The 21,302-nt window shown below is 31.6% G+C and overlaps 1 protein-coding gene across 2 annotated transcripts; it reads left to right on the forward strand.

Annotated features, from left to right (window-relative positions):
- The first annotated feature begins 7,200 nt into the window (after positions 1–7,200).
- LOC107895528 (cysteine-tryptophan domain-containing zinc finger protein 7) lies at positions 7,201–16,123 on the forward strand. Of its 2 annotated transcripts, none has more exons than XM_041079074.1 (12): positions 7,201–7,400; positions 7,515–7,798; positions 8,698–8,770; positions 8,858–8,985; positions 9,110–9,478; positions 9,557–10,893; positions 11,132–11,526; positions 11,622–13,498; positions 13,600–13,757; positions 13,865–14,034; positions 14,486–14,640; positions 15,391–16,123. In XM_041079074.1, exons 2-12 carry the CDS (start codon positions 7,706–7,708, stop codon positions 15,607–15,609), a joined length of 4,974 nt encoding a protein of 1,657 aa, XP_040935008.1. In that variant the 5' UTR covers positions 7,201–7,400; positions 7,515–7,705; the 3' UTR covers positions 15,610–16,123. The 2 variants fall into 2 exon arrangements, with proteins under 2 accessions (XP_040935008.1, XP_040935009.1); XM_041079075.1 differs by having other exon boundaries at positions 7,202–7,400; positions 13,865–14,025.
- Positions 16,124–21,302: the final 5,179 nt, after the last annotated feature.

Raw genomic sequence — 21,302 nt, forward strand, 5'->3', positions numbered from 1 at the left:
CAGAAAATAAGCAAACCAATTTGAAATTCTAATATGTCATCTATCAAGTCCAATTGGGGAGATGCTTTGTCTTGAGCACCGGAGTGGATGACTCCCAAAAGATAGAGACATAGATGTGACTAACTGGAGTACACTGGACATGACCCAAGTAGAATAGATTCTAGATCCATTTATGGATTTACTAAAATTTATTCACTTGTGACATTTATAGTGTGGCATACCTTAATCCTGAGTGGATGATAAACTATATATGTATAACTTGTATACTTTGAGGTAAGTAAAAACCTGAGTTCAGGAACCAAAAGTTGGTACGTTGGGTATATGACCTCTACATTATGTAGCATTATTCCATAATAATAGAATTCACAGTCAAATTAAAGGGTAAATGATATCCTCTCATTGGCATTACATGATAGATGAAAAGTAAACGTGACCACGATTCATTTATCTTTGTGATAAATGACTTGATTACTATTTGATAGTAATTGACTTTTCATGAATGAAGATGTAATGGTTACCATGAAATAAAATAGGATCATATTGGGAGAACAAATTTATCCCAAAGAGATTAAGGATATCCTATGAGGGTAACACATTTATGAAAATCTCATTGAATGAACACTTATTTAGTAGTTTTCGTAACGGTATATAATTAGGGAGAGCTTTGTCACGATACTATAGTGGAATGATTTCATGACTTAATAGATTTATAATTAATAGGTGAAAAGATGGAACTTAATTATAAATTATTTAAAACCTAATTATATATATCCAATCTATCCCTTTTCTAACTCGTTAAAACGATAAGTGAATTACATGTAGAACCAAATGGATAGAAATGAACAAAAATTAATGGAAATGATGATGTAAGAGAAATGAGTCGTATTCATAAATGAATATGTTTTCTCGCTAAGTATAAAAATGACTTGAGAATTAATTTAAGGTTTTTTAAATTATTATTTCATTAATTATGAATCCGTTGAATAATGAAAATATATTTTCTCATAGATTTTTTACTGTAAAGTTCTCATGGCTTTAACATAATTAGAATTGGATTGAGTAAAATATTTAATTGAGAAATTAGTTTAGTTAATTTAATTAATTGAATAAATAATATTTATTTTGGGAAATAGAAAATAAGTATTGCGTTGGATTAAATTATAAAGTATTTGATCGAATGTCCAAGAAGTATATATAATTGACTCAATACCTGAGATGTCAATCTGCCTTACATAACATATGAAGGGCAACAACCTTAAGGGAAATTAAAAGGGTCTGTCACCCCCTCTCTTTCAGTTACACTAAGAGAGTGTTTTCTAATCATAAGTTTGATACACTGTTATTCTGCTAGAAAATAATGAAATTTTATTATCTAATAATAAATTCTATTTTTAGGAAATTATAATATTTACTGATTTTTATTAGGAGAAATCACTTTCCTTATGAAAGTAATTACATTGTTTCTTTTCTATGTTTAGTTTGTGTTGCTCGAGCCTACACTCGATACAATTCGAGGTACGAGGATAGTAGATAAGGTTGTTTGGTTGAAACCCAAGATTGACTTGAATCCGTTTAGCACAAAGCAAAAGTACTTTTCGATAAGGGTTTATTACTATGAATATAAAAAAGTGGCTTGGTTTTGAAAATTTTTAAACTTCTCCTATAACTATTAAACTGTTTTCTTAATCGATTTTTCCAACAGCTTTTGCATGCAAAGAAATATGTATAATCAAATATAGGCTTATTGATTACCTAACGTTTAACTAATATTTTGTTGCATCATGTGGTTGGGTCATGATGTAAAAAGATAATTTATATTATTAGGTACTCTAAATGATCCATAGTCTGAAGAATAGAAATTGAGCAAATCGAATCAAGGGACTATTATGTCATCTATCAAGTCCAATCCGGGACATACGTTGTATTGGGTATTGGAGCGGGTGACTCCCAAAATATAGAGACATAGATGTGAATGTCTAGATTGACAATAAATTAGACAGAAGCCAAGTTGAATTTATCCTAGATCCGTTTACGAAATTATTCACTAATGATGTTGATAGCGTGACTTACCTCAATCTTGAATATGTAATTGCCTATGCGTATATAACTTGTATACTTTTATATATTGAAAGTTTAAGTTTAATTGATACTAGAGCCTAAAGTTGGTATGTTGGTATATAACTTGTGTATGGCATAACTTCATTTACAACAATAGCATCATAGCCCAATAAAAGGTAAAAGCTATCCATCCTCTCATTGGCATAGCATGGTTGATGGAAAAGTAATTTGGCCACAAGTCATTTATCTAGGACGAATGATTTGATTACTATATGTTAGAAATTTACTTTTTCATAATAAAAAAATGTAATGGTTACCATGAGATAAAATATGATCATATTAGATAGACAGATTTACCATAAAAAGATTAAAGTATGAGGGTAACACGCATATGAAAAAATATCATTGGACAAGCATAAAATAAGTTGCTTTTGTAATGGATATAATAATGGAGAGTTTAGCCATTATACTTTTAGTGGATTGACTCCATTTCAAATTTAATTACAAATTATTTGAGCCTTAATTATATATGTTAAATCAATCCTTCTGCTAGCTTAGCATAACACTATACAAATTGCATTTGAACTGATATATTGAATGAATGAAAATGATGAATAGAGAAATAGATCTCATGTATCACTATTCACAATAAATGCATTTTCTCGTTGAGAACAAAAGATGACTTAGAGATTAAATTAATTTCTTGGAATTATTATCTAATTTATTGTAATTATATAATTAAAGTTCGAAGTGGTAATTAAATTAATTAGTCATTTTAGTTTTACAGAACAAGACAAATTTATTTACTCATAGATTCTAATATGGTAAAGTTGTCATTACTTTAACAAAATTAGAATTGAGTTGAGAAAATAATTTAATTAAGTAAATTTATTAAATTTATTTTAAATAAGTAAATAAATAATATTTTTGGAATAGAAAATTTGTTATTGGGTTAGATAAAACTATATGAGTCGATTTAAAGTCTAAATAACGCAAATAATTATACCTAATACATAAATGAGCCCAACAAATCCACTAAACATATTATGGGTGACACCTAAGGTTCCAAGAGAGGGAGAGTCGTCACCCACCACATAGTCTATTAAAATATTATTATTTTATCTCTTCTTGTTCAAGTAGAAATCTTGTGTTTTTTCCCTATAAATAGGGGCTATAGGCTAGGTTAAAGTATACTTTGTTGAGCGCAGTTACTCTATCGGATTATAGTGGGATTTATTTTAGAAGTAAATTCTATTTTTTGTGAGAGCTCGTATTAGATTTTTAACCCATAGAGAGAATTAATTTTTTTTATTGGAAAATTAATATTTTCCATTATGTGATTGGTTTGTGCGATTAGAGCCCACTCTTTAAGCAAACCGAGGGTTCAAGAGTAGTAGAGAAGATAGTGTTGGTTGAAAGTCGGGAAATGACTAGATCGTTTTGCCGAAAACATAGGTACCAATTTTTGTGAGTTTTATTACTATAAATAACACAAAGACTCGAGTTGCTAGAAAAAAAAATCTCTACTATGCAACAAACTTTTTAGCCAAATTTTTTTAACATAACGTGCCCTAGTAAACTTAGTGAAATAATATAATACAATTGGTATGTCATAAGGATTACATGTGCTTTTAGTTTAAGATTATAATATATATATATATTAAGTGTTTGTTGATGTGGCAAGTACTTTCAATTGATGATCTGGCTTGTATGTCATGTATAAAAACCTCATAGGATAACATCTCATTTTAATAAGGCTACGAAAATGGACTAAAATGTGTGATAAAGTTAAATTTGAGTAATAAATTAAATAAAGAATTTTTAAATACTTATTTAAACCTTAAAACTAAATTTAAGTATGAATAAGTATTTCACCTTATAATGTATTCAGTAATCTATACTACTATATATAAAGTGATGCCTTCCTTTCTTGACACCAATCATTGCTTTTTGTTTTGTACTATTAACAATAATGGTTAAATTTTAATTTTATCCATATATTATACTCAAGTTTGAGCTTTCATATTTATACTTTAATTTTTAATATAATTTCGTACATTAACATTTATAATGCCATTAGTTAATATAAATATTTGACTCTAATAAAAATGTTGACGTAAATAAATGGTTAACATCATTAAATTTTTTATTACAATACCATTTTCTGTGACATGATTATCGAATGAGTAATTTTTTAAAATTTAAAATGCCACACCAACAAATTTAATAGAAGAATTTTAACAATGTTAACAATTAGACTTTAATTTTAAATTAAAAAATAAAGAGACCAGGTCCTTAAAAGATAAAACTATGAAGACTAAATTTGAAATATGCAGAGAATACAAAAACTTGAAATATATTATAACTTTTAAAATTGATTTAAGGTGTAAAAAATCTTCAAATTTTTTTAAAAAAGAAATTAAGCCCCTCCCTTCTTTTTTGCACTCAATTGAACACTTGAACTTTCAAAATGCATCAAAAAGACCACCAAAATTTTTCAAAAAAGCAATTAAGCCCATGCTCTTATTAAAAATTAGAAAAAAATGATAAAAAATAATAAAATTTAGAAAAATTATTAACTTTTAATAAAAAATTATAAATTTAAAAATTATTAAAAATTAGAATTTTTTAATAAAAATCATAAAAAAATTGTAAAATTTTATAAAAATCATAAAAAAATTAATGACCTCTAGTTTTTTCAATTAAAGTTATCACATGTTACAACACAACGTAGCATAAAATAATAAAAAAAATAAAAATCAATAAAAGTTATAGAAAAAGTATAAAATGCTTCTTTTGGTACGAAAATTTTTATAATTTTTTTACGAAATTTATATTTATTTACATTTTGTATAATTTTCTTACGACTTTATAAAATTTAATAATTTTTTATATTTCTATATATTTTATAAATTTTTATATCATTTTTCTAATTTTTAATATTTGAATTTTTATTAAAATTAATAATATTTATAGCTTTTTATTGATTTTAATATTTTATATATTTTTAAATTTTTAATAAAAGCAGGAGTTTAATTACTTTCTTTGAAAAAGTTTGAGGGTATTTTTGATATATTTTAAAAATTTAAGTACCCAATTGAATGCAAAAACAATGTAGAACTTAATTACTTTTTTTTGAAAAGGTTATTTAAAATTGAAGTATTTAATTAAAAAATAATTAACCTGGGTGAGAGTTATATTAAATGGATTTGGAATATGAGTTTTTCCTTTTTCTTGTTGATGATGCACTATATTTCAAACGATAAGCGATAGGAATTGAAATTTATAGCGAAATAGAAACTAGACTTGGGTGTTCCACACAAATTGAAACAAAACTCTTGACATGCATCATGGTTTGCATTAATAACTATTTAACACATCTTTACTATTTCTAACCTAAACTCTCGAGCAAATTTGAATTCACTAATTAATGGAAAATAATTTAATTTTAAATATATAAAATAGGTTAACAATTTGAGTCAAATCTGATTCAGACTAAAAATATCCATGGTCGAGTCATATTTCATGCATATTTATTCAAGTCTGACTAGACTCGAAATATTGACATCAAATTTTATATAAATTTGTTCATATTTATAAATGAGTACCACCACTGGTTAAATTAATTTTTCAAAAATATATTATTTTTATTTAATACGTAGTAACTATATATGCAAATTTCTGTTATCGTTATATATTTTTTCATTTTTTAAAATTTTAAATATAATAAACTCAACATATTTTTGGGTAAAAAGTATCATAAAGACCCTTATACTAGGAGTTAGATTGCATTTTGTTCCCTCTACTCAAAAAATGCGAAAATTAATCATTGTACATTAGATTAAAGAGCAAACTTGTTCATTTGTTAAAAATTTCATCCATTTCTATTATTAATAATTGGTCCCTATAAGTGAACATGAGGTAATCATAGCACGTCACGTATTATTGTTTAGTTATTCCATCAGTCATATCAATTTTTATCAGTACAAATGGATAAAAATTTTAATTGAAAAGACCAAATTTCTTTTTAATATAATATACATAGACTAATTTGTCTATTTTTTAGTAAAAAGGACAAAATGCAATTTGACTTCTAGTAAAGGGGCCTCTATGATACTTTTACCCATATTTTTAATATTTACATTATTTTATACTATATATTAGAACTAATCATGGGTTGGGTCACCTGACTCGACCCGAAGGCTCGCTCGAAAAGTGGAACGGTTTGGGTAAAAATATAGGGCTTGAAAAATGGGCTTGGGCAAAAAAAAAGACTCGTTTAGCAAATAGGTCAGGCCTCGAGTAAGCTTTTTTTGCCCGAGCCCAACGCGACCCGAATTTGCAAAAAAAAAATTGATGTGTTTTTCCATTGTTTTGTTGTCATTTCAATATTATATTACTATTTTTATTTTTATTATTTAGATATTGTATAACTCTTATTTTGCTAATATTTTAGATGTATTTGCTTATTAAGTTACATATATTTTAGTATTATTTAAGTATAAATATATATTTCAATATATTTTAAATTTGTTGGGAAACATTTATTTTAATATTTTTAGTGTAATTGATGTATTAGACTTTTAAATTTTTATATAAAAAAATTAATATGGGTGGGCCTGGTTGAGCTCGGGTTTTAGCTTTATTATTCGGGCTGAGTTTGAGCAAAATTTTAAACCTATTTTTTGTACTCAAACCTATCAAACAGGCCTGAAATATGGTTACGACTCGGACAACCCATAATGACATCTAGTATTTATAATATTCGTATCAGTAAATTACATAATATATAAAATAAATTTATCACGTGTTTAGAGAGGTGTAACTAATTTTGGGTTTAATATTTTTATGCAAAGAAGATTTTAAGTTAGGCCGAACAAAGTCTAATTGAGACGAAACATTTTAGGAAGTTGATGGTACTTCATCCGGCCCGATCCACCAAGATCTTTGCCCACAAGTTCATCAACGAAATAATTTATTTACTTTGTTACATTCTGTTTGGGCTAAATATTTATTTATTTTTGTTAGAATTAGATAAATTCACTATCATCTGAATATATATATAAATATATATATATATATAGACGAAAAGGAAATAAAGGACATAATAGAAAAAATATACATATATATAAATAAATAAAAGAAACCCAAATAAAAAAGACCCACAAGAACCACAACAGCTCTTTGTTTCTGCAGTTTTGTTTCAGAGGAAAGTGTGAACAAATTTCTGGAACCCCAAAAAAACCAACTCGGCACCGCGACACGGAACGAGTCAATCCGGAGTCGGCGGCACTCGTCGATCGATTTCAACCCCCATCATTTGATCATCAATATCTCTGATAGTGAGTTTAATAAAAAAATAGAAAAAAAATTGAAATATTAATAGACAAATTTTATCAAATTGATTGATTAAAAAACCTTGTTTATTTACTTTGTTTTCCCCCTTAATTTGGTAGGATCCAATTCGGTTTTGGGAGATTTTCGTTGTGGGTTTTGGTGGTTTTTAGAATATATTTTTTATCGGATTTATTTTTATTTTTAAAATTTTGGTGATGTTGGATTTCCGGGAAGGTGGGGAATTGGAGGGGTGAGGGGCCAAGGTTTTTTGGTAGGTTAGGATTAGGGTTTTTGGAGGGCGGGTTTGGAGATGGATGAAAATTCTGAGCCTGAAGAAGGAGAAGCTTGCTATCACAGAGATGACGACGGCGACATTAACCCTGATACCGCTTTCTCCTACCTTGTAAGGGTTTAATTTTTTTATATATTTTTTAAGGAAAATTCTATAGATTTTACATCCTTTTTATGTCTAAAACTTGGGAATATGCTTTAGTTTATGCAATTTGGGTTTATTATTATTATTATAGGAATTATTCTGAATCCTGAGTTTGATTAAGCATTTATGCCTCTTTGTAGGCAATGCAGTTCTATTGAGCTTTGTTGCAAGGAGTGGCTAATTATGTTTAATTTTGGGGTTATTAGACTGAAAGTGTAAATTAACTAATTACTAACTAGAACAAGCTGTGGCTTAGATGAATTAGAACCCTAGAAGGCTTTAAGTTTGTGGTGTATGATCATCGATTCACTGAAGTGTTGAAGTTGGATGTGCGAGGATGAAGTTATTTGCTTCTTAGTGAACTCGGTAGAAAAAATTGTTATTTTGATATACTTAGATAAATGCTTAGTTTAGGTAGGTTTGTTTTCATCACTAGGAATATAATAGAACAACAAGAAGAGTATGTATTAAAGCCCCATTTTGTGTCTTTGTTCACTTTTATAGTTGGTGATGCAATGTGATAGTATTTAAATATTGTCCTGTTTCTCAGCTATAATTTGGTGCATGATAGAAGCTTCTTTGCCTGGATGATCTTTGAAACTTATTCAACATTTAGAATTTTTTATGTTGATGATAGTGTTGGTTTGAATGCACAATGTGATAAACTTTATCAGTTCTCTTAATTTATTTGGTCTATTTCATATTTGCAATATTAAGGTATAATTAGTTTTGCGTGTTATTATTGAGCTCCTGAAAAGAATGGACTTCGAGATGATAATAATACTGGTCAATATATCAGCTTTAACATACATTTTGAACATTCTCTGTGCAATTCCATTAGTAATGTGGGAATTCATTTCTTAAAGGATGAAAAGATCAAAAACATTTTGGGACATTTTCAGAAAGATTTTGAAGGCGGTGTTTCTGCAGAAAACTTGGGTAAGTGGTCATGGTTTTGACGAACTTCAAATCTTATTGCAAGCTTAATGTTTGAAGATGACGAGCTGGACTAAAATATTTAAACAGGGGCAAAATTTGGTGGGTATGGCTCATTTTTGCCTACCTATGAACGGTCTCCGACAAGATTATCATGTCCAAAGACACCACAGGGAAACTCCAGCACACCAAGGTCTACAAACAATTTATCCATGGAGGTATATGAACAATATCCTTTATATATTTTGGTCATTTCTTTGGAAGATAATGTACTTAGCTGTTGCCTAGACAGCTTCTGAAATCCTAGTTTACTTGAGTGCCGTGGATTCTGTTACCATACAGGGTGCATTCCAGAATTTGAAAGCTCCTCCAAATGCACCCCCATCTGGGAGACCTGGAAATGCTACCTGCCCTAGTGGCAGTATTGCAGCTAAACATGACTTACATTTGTCTTTTAATCATGTTGCTGAGAAGCCTGCCTTAAAGGATGATAGTTTTAACAGAGCAGAGATTCCTACTGACCAGAAGACCCTAAAGGTCCGAATTAAAGTGGGATCTGATAACAAAGTTCAAAAGAACTCTGCAATCTATAGTGGTCTTGGGCTTGATGATTCTCCATCTTCGTCATTGGGAAACAGTCCTGAGGAAAGTGGAGGAATGGTAACTGGCTCGCAAGGAACCACAAATGAATCACCCACGAAAATTCTTCAGGTAGAGGTTCTCTTGGTTGTTTTCAATGTCTGCCTATGAACTAAGAAGGATGTGTTGATATTTTATGCCTTTATACAGGTTATGACTTCCTATCATGTCCCTGGTGGTGTACTCATATCTCCTCTTCATGAAAGCCTGCTATGCTTGTTAAGAAAGGAGAAGGAAGGTCCTTCTAGAGAGAGTAAATCTATCCCCTTGCTTAAGGCATGTCCAGAAAATTCTTCTGGGTTAATAGATGAGTCCATTTTGGGTAATGGAAAACAACTCAGGGAGAAGAAAACAAAATTTTTAATTGGGAAAAGCAAAAAGGTGGTGGAGTCAAAGCAAGGGAACCGCATGAATGTTGAGAATGATAAGAAGTTGCTCATAAAAAATAAGTTGCAAAATGAGATTGCAGGAGGGAAGGAGTTGTTGTCCCATGATTTGAAACACACAGCTCTATCTAATTCAGTTAATGTTGCTGACTCTGTGGAATCCATGCCTAGGGTATGTGATCTTTCTGCAGAGGCTAATCAGGATGGATCAAGAGGTGGAATATTTTCATCTGACTCATCAAAGAAGGATTCTTTGGAGTCAATATCCAGAAGGAGTAGAGCTAGTGGCAAGAAGAAAAAGAAGGATATACAGCGTAGTTCAGTTGAAAAGGTTTGGGAACAGAGTGTAGTAGATACCAGTAAGAATGCTTCAGTTGACCTTGGGGATAATGTTGGGAGTAAATGCTACCAAAATACTGCCCCTTTAAAGTGTAAGGAAGAGTCAAAAACAAAGGTTGGTCAGGAAGCTACATTTCCTGTACAGAAAGAAACAAATATTCCATCTGAGATGGAAAACACATTGTTTGTGGGCAAGAAGAAGTCAAAAGGTAGCAATAATGCTGGACAAATTGCTGATTCAATGAAGGATAGTTTAAGGCTCGATGTGAGCGGAACACCTAAAGATACAACCAGTTCTAGTCAGAGTTTTTCTTCAGGTAAAAGTAATATGAATAGGTTGAAGTTGCAGAAGGATATTAATAAGGTCCGAGATAATCATAGAGATGCATTGGACACCAATTTCAAACAAAAACGTGACAAAATGGATCCATCAATGAGGCCTTTTCACAATAGACCAAAAGATGCTGGACCTACTACAGATTTTGAGAGGGGGCACAATGGTTATTTGGACAAGTCAAAAGAAATATTTAGTGGTGGAACAGTTGATAACCAGCTGTTGGGAGTGGATGCTCCAGGTGTGGTTCCTCACCTTTCTGACCAGACACTTGCCTCTCAGACAACAGCATTGGCAACAACTGCTTCTGTATTCATAGAAGAAAACTGGGTTCAGTGTGATCGTTGTCACAATTGGCGACTTTTGCCTTTTGATACTAGACCGGAACAACTCCCTGAGAAGTGGCTGTGTAGCATGCTTAATTGGCTGTAAGTTCCTTAGATGAGTGTCAAATAACGTTTTTGTAGAATATGCTTTTCCTTTGTTTGAGTACAAGCCATATGCATTTATCTGCTAGTGCATCTGATGCTTCTTGACATGCAAATAAATAGAAAAACCTGGTGAATAATGGGTGCATGCATAGGTACATTGTCTATGTTGTGAACTGTGAACATATGCTTGTATATTTTTCTTTTGCTAATTTTTATTGTCGAAATTGTTGTATAGGCCTGGAATGAACAGGTGTGACATCAGTGAGGAGGAGACAACAAAAGCTCTCAGAGCATTGTACCAGGTTCCAGTAGCTGAGAATCAAAGTAATCCAGAAAATCATGCAAATGGAACCATGCCATTGATCACTTCAGCTCATCTACAGCATCTTGATCAGAAAAACTCTAGTTTCAATTCTCAGGTGTCATCTATTCAAGGCAAGAAGAACCATGGCCAGAAGGAACTGTGCAAAGCAGGAAGCAGTGGCCTGAGTCAGATGTCAAACTCTAAAAAGAACCAACGGCAGGAACCTTTGAAAAGTAGGCGCTTAAAGAACGTGACCCAGATCCCTATCGAATCAAATCTCACAAAGAAATCCAGCTTCCAGCAAAAAGAAAAGTATCCAGCTGCAGGTATTTAGTCCACTTGGGAGCCTAAACTATCTGTCAAACTTTTATATTGAGAAACCCTTTTTTTGTTTATGTTTCGGGAAATTGTTTGATTGTAGGAGTGACCATGCAAGCAAAGATGAAAAACAAGAGGGAGTCTGGTCTATATGCGAATGGAAGTTCAAAGAAAGTCAAAACAGAAATTGTATACACGACTGATAAACATCAGAGTGCTAACTTGGATGTCAGAACGGTGGGCCTTAATTCAAGCACTGGCTTGCCAACTCAAGCAAATGGAAGAAGTATGCAAAAGTATAATGAGTGCACTAATTCTGGGGATCTAAAGCATGATTTGAAAGAAAGATCAGTAGTTTCTGTTAGAAAACTTGTGGATCAAACTCAGGTCTCATCAGATGGTGTGTCACTAGACATGAAAAAATGTGATGAAAAGGCTTTTGTGAAGAAAAGAAAATTGGAGGACCGGGAGGACAGTGAAAATGGGAATGAGTTATATATTAAGGAAGAAAGTAGTGAGAGTGGGTTTAGGAATGGAAAGAAATCACGAGTTTCAAAGATTGAGGGGGAGCAGCCCCATAGAAATGATGTTGATGGTATGATGTACAGGAAAAGCATGGATCATTTGATTGGTAGTGCTAATGAAGTCAGGAGCATTGATAGGAACCAGCAACTTAGAAAACACAAGAAAAAGTCTTTTAAGAAAACGTTGGATGGCCTTGATTTATTGAGAAGGGATTCTGAAACTGGGCAAAATTTGAAGGCAGCAACCTCTAGCTCTTCTAAGGTTTCTGGTTCTCATAAAACAAGAGTGAACTTTGAAGAAGCAAGGGGTTCACCAGTTGAGTCAGTTTCTTCATCTCCCATGAGGACCTCATATCCGGAAAAGCTTGCATCAACCAAGGGGGAAGGTTCAGGGTATGCTGCTGCTGCAAATACTGGCATTCCCCCAAGTGGCAATTCTCGATCTTGGGATAGAGAAGGTACTGTTGAGCTTGCTCAGTCTGTTTCAGAAATGAAAGAGAGAGTATCAGGTGATTTTAATCCTAAATCACATAAAATTTCTACCGTGGGTTGTCAGGATAGAGATTCCATTAGCAAAATCAGCATTAAAACTAAACCTTCTTCTAGATTGGGGAAAAGCCATTTGCACAATGGTGATACTCATTTTTCAGAAAATGGGCTGAATGCTCTAGAATGGCCCCATGGTGAGGATAGAGTGAACAAAGAGTGCCAGGTTGTGCTTCCTCAGAAATCTGATAAGGGTTACATTTCACAGACAAAGAATAACGGAAGAAGTTCTGCTGCAGATAAAATGAAGGTTTATGATCCAGCTGATCGACAGGAAGATTTGTGTTCTAGAAAGAACATGAAGTATCAATCAGATGTCGACCCTGAGGGTCATGCATGTCTTCAAGAAACAACTGCTGATTGTAAACTCAATCTGCCAAAACCTAGCAAGGATGGGAAGAACAATGTTGGAAGGAGGGATCCTTCCGGTCAGTGGTCAAGTGACAATAGAATGGAAGCCCAATCAAATAAAAAGCATGAAGTTGATGCAAAAACTGCTGCTGCTGCATGCAGCACAAAGGGGAAGACTGCCCCTCAGAAAAATGTGATTCAGGATTTTGATGGTCAAACAAGGCAAGTAGAGACAAGAAATGGAATTTCAAAATCATCCATGCATTGTGAAAATGAAAGTCAGAAAGAAATAGCAGGCCATCTAACAGCACCAGAAGCCGAACAAGGAGTTGTTTCTGATGGGTTTCCAGTTAATGGCTCTGACAATGTTGATTTGTCTAAGGCTATAAAGCTGCCTGGAAAAGCTGGCACCAAGAATGGATCTAACCACAGTTTGGGGAAGCATATACCTGATTTGCGTGTGGCTCACAGTCCAGTGAGAGTAAATTCCTCCAATCAGACGGCAAATGATGCCCTGAATGATGCTGAAAAGCTTAGAAACTATGCTGATCGTCTTAAGGTTTCTTTTCAGATTTGTTCCGACATAAATATGCCTCTTTGTAGAAGTTATTTGAAAATGTTTTTAACTGTTATTGCTACCCTTTCAATGTCTTCTTTCAGAGTTCTGGTTTTGCTTTTGAAAGCAATGAGATTTACTTTAAAGCTGCTCTCAAGTATCTTGGCGTTGCTGCCCATCTAGAGACAAGCAATAGCGAGAGTGGTAGACATTGCGACCTGAACCAAATGCAAGTGTATAACACTGCCACTAAACTTTGCGAGTATGTAAATGTTTTCAAAGTTTCAGGAAACTATTGTTTCTTGAACTGCAATAGATTTTTTATAGATTTCAATATCTTGCACAATGCTGAGCTTCTCAAGTTCACAGGATGTGTGCCCTCGAATATGAAAGACGTAGAGAAATGGCTGCTGCTGCTTTGGCCTATAAATGCATGGAGGTAGCATACATGAGGATAGTTTACTGTAAACAGTCTACTAGCAGTCGAGACCGGAATGAGTTACAAGCAACTCTACAGATGGTTCCTCAAGGTAAGCCAGGTTTGTTTTTCTGTGATTGATTGCACGTATCTTGAGACAGTTCTATTTGGTAATGTCTACTTTTTTAGTTCTAATCATATGCAATAAGTGCTGTGATCATGTTCCAGAGAATGTCATATCTAGTTCCTTGGCTGGTTTAATTAGAGAATTTACCTAATTATATAACTTAAGGACATCAAACTACAGCATGAAGGTGGTTCTCTTTCTCTCTCTGGGTGGAGGAGCACCAGGGCTTTGGTTATATATTTAATTGCAATCTGCAGTGCATGTGGCTGGTTTAGGTTCCATTGAAGCTGCCACGTCTGGATATTTCCTGGATGGGCTGGAGCCCCAACTCTTGTTGCATATCATGCTTTAATGGATCCAGCATAAAATATTTATTGTAACAGATGCTTTTTGTTTGGTTAAGATGCAACCTTAGTTTTTCTTTTTCTGGGATGGCTTCTTTCAGGTGAATCTCCATCATCTTCTGCATCAGATGTTGATAACTTAAATAATCAACAATCAGTGGAAAAGGCTCCATTAGCCAAGGGTTTAGTTTCACATGGTGGGACCCATGTCATTGTTGCTAGAAACCGCCCTAGTTTTGTCCGGCTGCTTGACTTTGTAAGTTGATTCAGACTGACTGCCATTTTTTTCCTCTTCTCTCGCTTTTGTATATTTATTTATTATTACGCAGTGATCACTGATTATTCACTTCAGAAATCGTATGTTTTTATCAGGCAGTGATTTTATATGTTTTTATAAAATATGCTTTACTCCAAGAGTGTTCCTAGGTAGATGAACACCAACTATTATGGTCAGACATCCCTAAAGTTGTTATGAGGTAGTTGGATTTGGATATATGTGATTTTGGTGGAATGAAAATGATACTCTGAAGTATCCAAAAGGCTAATGAGTAAATACCTAGTCACTGGCCCTGCAGTACAATTTGCATTATCCGACTTGTGTTCAAGGTAATCTAGGTTCTTTCCCAAGCTGCTGTTGGAAACCAAACTTTATGACCGCTTGAAGAGTCCTTGGATGGTTAAGAGAGGGAATTGAGAAGCTTGTTTTTCTTGACTGTTCAATTGGTTGATGATATCTGCATTTTGAACTTCTTGTTGACTTTATAGGCTTATCTGTTTTCCTTGGTAAATGTTACATTCTGATTTACGATGGATATCTTGAGGATTTGCCTGTACTGAAAATTTTTGAGAAAATTAATTTAGGACCTGACATCTGCGGAGAATCTTTATTGAAAATAATGCTAGACATCATGCAGTAGTTGATAAGAATACCATGTCTCTGGACGTCTATGTTAAGAAAATAAGGTGGTTCAAGTGGGTAAATGTGTGCATATTTTCTGTTTTGCAGACACAGGATGTAAGCTTTGCTATGGAGGCTTCAAGAAAGTCCCAGAATGCTTTTACAGCTGCAACTGCATCACTGGAAGAAACACAAAATACAGAGTGTATTATTTCTGTTAGAAAGGTGATTGATTTCAGCTTCCAGGATGTGGAGGGACTTATATGCTTGGTTCAGCAGGCTATGGAGGCCATTACTCGTGCCGGTTTAGCTGGTGCTAGAGATTAAGTTACTCGTGTATATATACAGTGTCTTTTTCGGTTTGGAGAAGAAAGGGGGAAAAAGATGCTTGCTTAGACCTGCAATTGGAAACACGCAAAGATGTCGGGTCACCAACAGCATGTTGCCTCTCTGTACATGTGTACAAAGTGAGACTAATCTGCAAATTTTGGTAATGTATATTTCTTATTTTTCACCTTCTTCTTGACATTTTTTTAAGGAGGCTCAACCTTAGGTATTATGGGTTGGCAAAAAAAAAAAAAAAGAGGATGAAATTCTAGCCTTATTGGGAAAGAGATTTGGAGTTCTATGTAAGATATCACTTCCATATAGGATCTAATTTTTTGCTCCATTTTATTTTGGGGCCTGAGGAAAAGGAATATACATAGAGATATTGTTAATCATTTTTAGGCAACCATTTTTGGGGAGGGTTGAATACTGCCTGATGACACTTTTCTTTTTATGCATTAATGCCTCGATGTTCTCTTCACAATTTTGGAATGGAAAATGATCATTCTTTTCATTTTGGAACTTTCATTTTACTTTCAATACAACTTTAACAAGCAATCTCTTCATTCATTTTATGCAATTCCATATTATTATATTTATTTATTGGGAATGCAGGCAAGTTCCTTGTAAACTCTAGTTAGCTTCATTCTAGCCTGAAAAACTGTGAGCTGCATTTTATGTTCCATCCACTTTGTTAATCAGATTCAATCAATTTCCTCACAAATTTTTGTTCTTTTTTAAAAAGTAAGTTATTAATCTTGGATTAAGACCAGAATAGAAATGTAACCCTTTTATGAAATTTTCCAGTAGAGGGTGAAAGTACCTTGGTAGTTTTTATATTGTATCTGGGTTTGAATTTTGATGCTAGCGGAAAAATAAAATGAAAAAACTAGTCCTACATTTTGAATATGAACAAAATATTCCCTCCATTAAAAATGATTAACTTCTGCCCTTATGTTCTAGCATGGAATTTTAAATTGTTTTTAATTAAATAATGTGGAAATTAATGTTGATTAGGGTAAACAATTATTTTATGTATTAATATTTGATATATTAACATGTTTTTTTTTAACTTCACATACAAAGTTCAAAAATTATTGTCTTATTTTTTATCATATATTTATTATCACTCTAATTTTACTTGACCACCAAATATTTTCTCAAAATATATTTACCCATTTTTGTCTTTTAACATTTTCTCTAAATCTCTAAAATGATGGCACTTCTACCAGGAACTTGTCACGCTAGAAGAACACCCATTTATTAAGTTTAAAGAAAACCCACCGTGTGAAATTGGATGAAAATGTAGCGAAGAAAATCCATTTATCCCCTGTATTTATGAACGATATACAAGTATCATCATAGGGAAGTGAAAAAGGTGGAAAAGAGAAGACAAAGCTCTACTCATGAATTGAAATATGCATCAATCGCCATAAGGACAAGAATTGGTGTATTATTTGTATGCAAAACAGCTTTTTGTAGTAACCTCCCAACCTTCAGCCGAAAATGGCTTCTTTTTCTGTATTCCTTCATCTACTTAACTTTCTCTTTTTCAAAAGGCTGGACTTTTAACTACAATTCAGTAATGTAAGTTACTCTTTTCTTTTTCCCAGAAAAGAACAAATTTTACTGATTTCCTTTCTTGGATTTTGATTTTGAAGAAAGATGCTTTGTGTTTGGAGGAAATGTTAAAAAAGAAAAGATACATGGGTAAGGGAAATGTATAAAATATATGTTAAACTTTAATCAGCATTAATTTCTGCATCATTTAATTTAAAAAACATATTAAAATTCTATGACCAAGCATATTCGGAAGAAAATTTTAATAGAGGGACCATTTTGTTGATCTTTGAAATATTTAAACATTAACTTACTTATTTTTCAGAACACTTTTACTAATAGAGAGAAGTGTCTCTCACGACGAACCATCTTTCTTTAGTTATCTACAAAAGATTACTTGACGTGAATAAAAATAAATAAATAATGACATATATTAAAGATATTGGCTTAAATTCTTGTTAAAATAAATATTATGGTACAAGTTGCACAAATGAAATCCGTATAGAAGTATACTACCTCTATTTGATCTTGGTTAGAATAATGTGTTTTAACCTTATTGCATTATTTCTATTTGATTTTAATTAGAATATAGTTTTACAAACTTATAAATAGACATTTCTCTTCTTGAACCATTTAAATTTGACATAGTAAATTTTATTTTCTTCTGCCCATAATTTTTTCGTGAAAAGGGTTTCACGTAAAATCTGTATATTCTATTTTTTTTGTGATATATTACCCTTGTTGACATTCTATTATCACAACATAAAAAAGTAATGTAAATATAAAAGTATATCAAAATCTATATAGAAAAATATAGTTTATTAACATATTAAAATTCATATACAAATAATATATTTAGGAAAAAAAGTATAAAAATAAAACAAATATAGAATTAAAAGATCAAACACTAACATGAAAATATATGGATGATAAAAGTAAAAAGTATTATGAAAGTCTTATATTTTGTTTTTTCTATTCAAAAATTGAAAAAATTAATCATTGCACATTATATTAAAGAGCAAAGTGGTCTATTCTATTAAAAATTCTATTCATTTACACTATTAAAAATTGGCACGTATACCTCGTGTCGACGTATAAGGGTAAATTTTTAACAGTAAAAATGAATGAATTTAAAAAAAAAATTACTCTTTAATCTAACATATAAGAGACTGCACGATAGATTTATCTAACTATAAACTACTTATTTGGATGTAAATGATATGACATTTTAGATAATTAAGTTAAACCCTTACAACCAATTTGCAAATTTTACATGTTGGTGAAATGGATATATATATATATATATATATATATGAGATAAGGAGTTCTAGTGTGGACTAATTAAAATTATTGAATTTGTTATAATCTTGTAATGTTTTCGGAAATTTTGACTAATTAAAATTATTGAATTTGTTATAATCTTGTAATGTTTTCGGAAAATTATTAAAAATTAAATAGTTTTGAAATATTTTTTTCAAAATTACTAAAAGATTTGACAAGTCAGTCTTTTGAGGTGGACAATAAGCTTTGTATAGAAATTTTCATGTATGACGGAAGTGTGAGGAAAGGCAAAATTTTCAAAAAGAAAAGCATCATAATTTTGTCCAACAAAGAAAGCAAGCAAACTAACCATTAGGATTTAAAAAAACAAAGGAAAAGATAGAAAGATTTGGCCCACCCTAATTTGCTAGATATAATCATGGGCTTCCTTGGTGCTCTAAATTCCCATTAAAATAATATAAATGATTTATTAATCCACTATTCATTTTTTTCAAAATTTTTAAAAAATTTAATTTATAAACTCCATCATATTTAACATGTTTAAATTTGAATTCAGTTGTTCATCATATTTTAAAATTGCAATTTTAATTTTTTTACTAAAGGGAAAAAGGAGAGTAATTTGCACTAAAGAAGAAAAAGGAGGAACAATAAATCTTGTTTGGAAAAAGGCTTTTTTTTTTCTTTTAGTTCATTGGCGCTGAATTTAGTACCTTTTATAAGTACTACTTATGGGCATAGGATCCACCTTTAGATTTTGATAAACCCTAGTCTACCTCCACTTTCACCTCTTCTCAAAAAGAGATTTCTCTACTTTTTCAAAGTTTCTCAATTCTAATGCTTGAATTTGTGGATAAGAGACTCAGTTTGTGGGCTCCACTACCTTATTTATCTTATACGAGTTCAATTTAGTTACTTTAAAATTTGAAGTCTTAATACTAAGACTTCTATATTAAAAAGTTAAATTAAATTTTTTTATTTAAAAAATGAGTAAATTAATTTATATTCGTTAGATTAAAGAATTAATTGATATTTTCTAATAAAAAAGTTCTCAATTTTTTTGTTAAAAACTAGTCTTACTGATAAAATAACATGACAACTTGTAAAGGCTAATTTTTAATAAAAACTAATTTGTCCATTTTTTGAGTGAAGACAACAAAATGCAAATCGATTTCTAGTACAAATAACTCCATGGTGCATTTACTCAAAGTCTTGTCATGTATAAGTTTAATTGAACTTTACAATCGATTTAGAATTTCTCAAGTTCTTAATGGAGTCAAGAAGATAAATAAAAAGCCACTGATACATTCAAACCCCTGTTGCAAAGTTCTAGTTGCTACTTGGTAGCCTAGTTAATGTGGATCAACAACATGCAGGAAGTTTCAATAACAAGTGTAAGTTAAATCGTTGTTTTTGAAATATTCATGTTGGGCACATATTCGAATATGAATGTCCTCTATAAATTTAGACACTGAGACTTAAATCCGAATAACGTAGAGTTAAAAAATGTTACAAAAAAATTATACTAAAAACTAATGTATTAGTGCCTAAAAGGTTAAGTTAGGATGATCAAAAGATACCAAAATAAAAAACTAAAAAAAGAGGGGATAAACAAAGGCAAATTGACAAAAATATCACTAGATTTGGTCTGCAGAAAAGGGGACATGTTAACTTCACCACAAAATGAAGATGGCCCCTACGGGTACTACTGCCACTCACTAAGTCTGAAAAAAAAACTGCAATGATACACAATTTTAGTGTACCATTTACCCACTACTAGATTCCATTCCCTTTTTTTTTTAACTCTTTTCCTTTTCTTCACATGTTCCATTTCATTCACTCATCATCTGATGCAAACTTACAATCAAACAAATTCACAGAAACACGCATGCATGCATGTTATGCTATGTATGTATGTAAAGACATGAAAGCATTTAAGCAGGTCACTTGATTGGGAAAGGCCAATTCAAGAGTGACCATTTAGACTACCCAATGGTGTGTCGAGTTCTCACATCAAACTGTTGCAATTCACGCCTGTTTTTTTCTTTTCTTAAAGAAAATACAGACGGTGAACTGTTAACAAAATGGGAAAGTAAGGACCACATTTTAAAATGAAAATGAAGTAAAGATAGGGACCATTGATGGTTCATGTGGTGGCTCGAGTTTGAGTTTTTTTAGATAAGAAGAGTCGGTCTCAATCTTATCCGAAGAAAATTTGAAGCTTCGTTTGCATTGATGGAGACTTGGGTTTTGTAACTGAGATTTTCAATATCTAACTTTTGAACCTTGGGCTTACCCAGGTGGGTTCATATACCCAAGGTGAAATCTAAGCCAACTGTACCGGAGTTCCAATGATTATTGCAATGAAAAATCTAATATTTTTTGTTTGGTATAATTACAAATGTGATATTCAGATAAAGCTTGATCAATAATGAGGAATTTAATATTTGAATTTAGTTCAAATGTTGAGAGAAAAAATTCATTTTCACTTCTTTCAATTATTTATTAGTACGAAGAGTTCAACATTTCACTTACAAAATCATGATTACTGTATAAATTTATTTAACAATGTATGATGATATTTAAATTATTCAAAAATATTTGGTAGATTTTCTTTCTAAAAAAAGTAATCCCACTATATCATATAGCCTATTTATTATGCATGTAATAATGTGTCACACTTTAAATTTAAAAAAAAAAATATTAAACCGAATTAACATGTAACATTGAACCCATGGTGATAAGATATTTTTCTGAAAAAAATCATAATTTTTAAAAATATATTATTTTTATAATAAAATACAAAATCAGCCTACTATTAGCTCCACAAATCATATTAACACTGCAACAATACA

This window comes from Gossypium hirsutum, chromosome A10 (assembly GCF_007990345.1).
Source record: "Gossypium hirsutum isolate 1008001.06 chromosome A10, Gossypium_hirsutum_v2.1, whole genome shotgun sequence".
Taxonomy (NCBI): domain Eukaryota; kingdom Viridiplantae; phylum Streptophyta; class Magnoliopsida; order Malvales; family Malvaceae; genus Gossypium; species Gossypium hirsutum.

Excerpts from the sequence above, each read along its gene's own strand:
- LOC107895528 (XM_041079074.1), top strand. The coding sequence starts at position 7,706 with ATGGATGAAAATTCTGAGCCTGAAGAAGGAGAAGCTTGCTATCACAGA. Across the intron at positions 8,986-9,109 it reads CAAACAATTTATCCATGGAG|GGTGCATTCCAGAATTTGAA; the intron begins GTATATGAACAA and ends GTTACCATACAG. Across the intron at positions 13,499-13,599 it reads ACTATGCTGATCGTCTTAAG|AGTTCTGGTTTTGCTTTTGA; the intron begins GTTTCTTTTCAG and ends GTCTTCTTTCAG.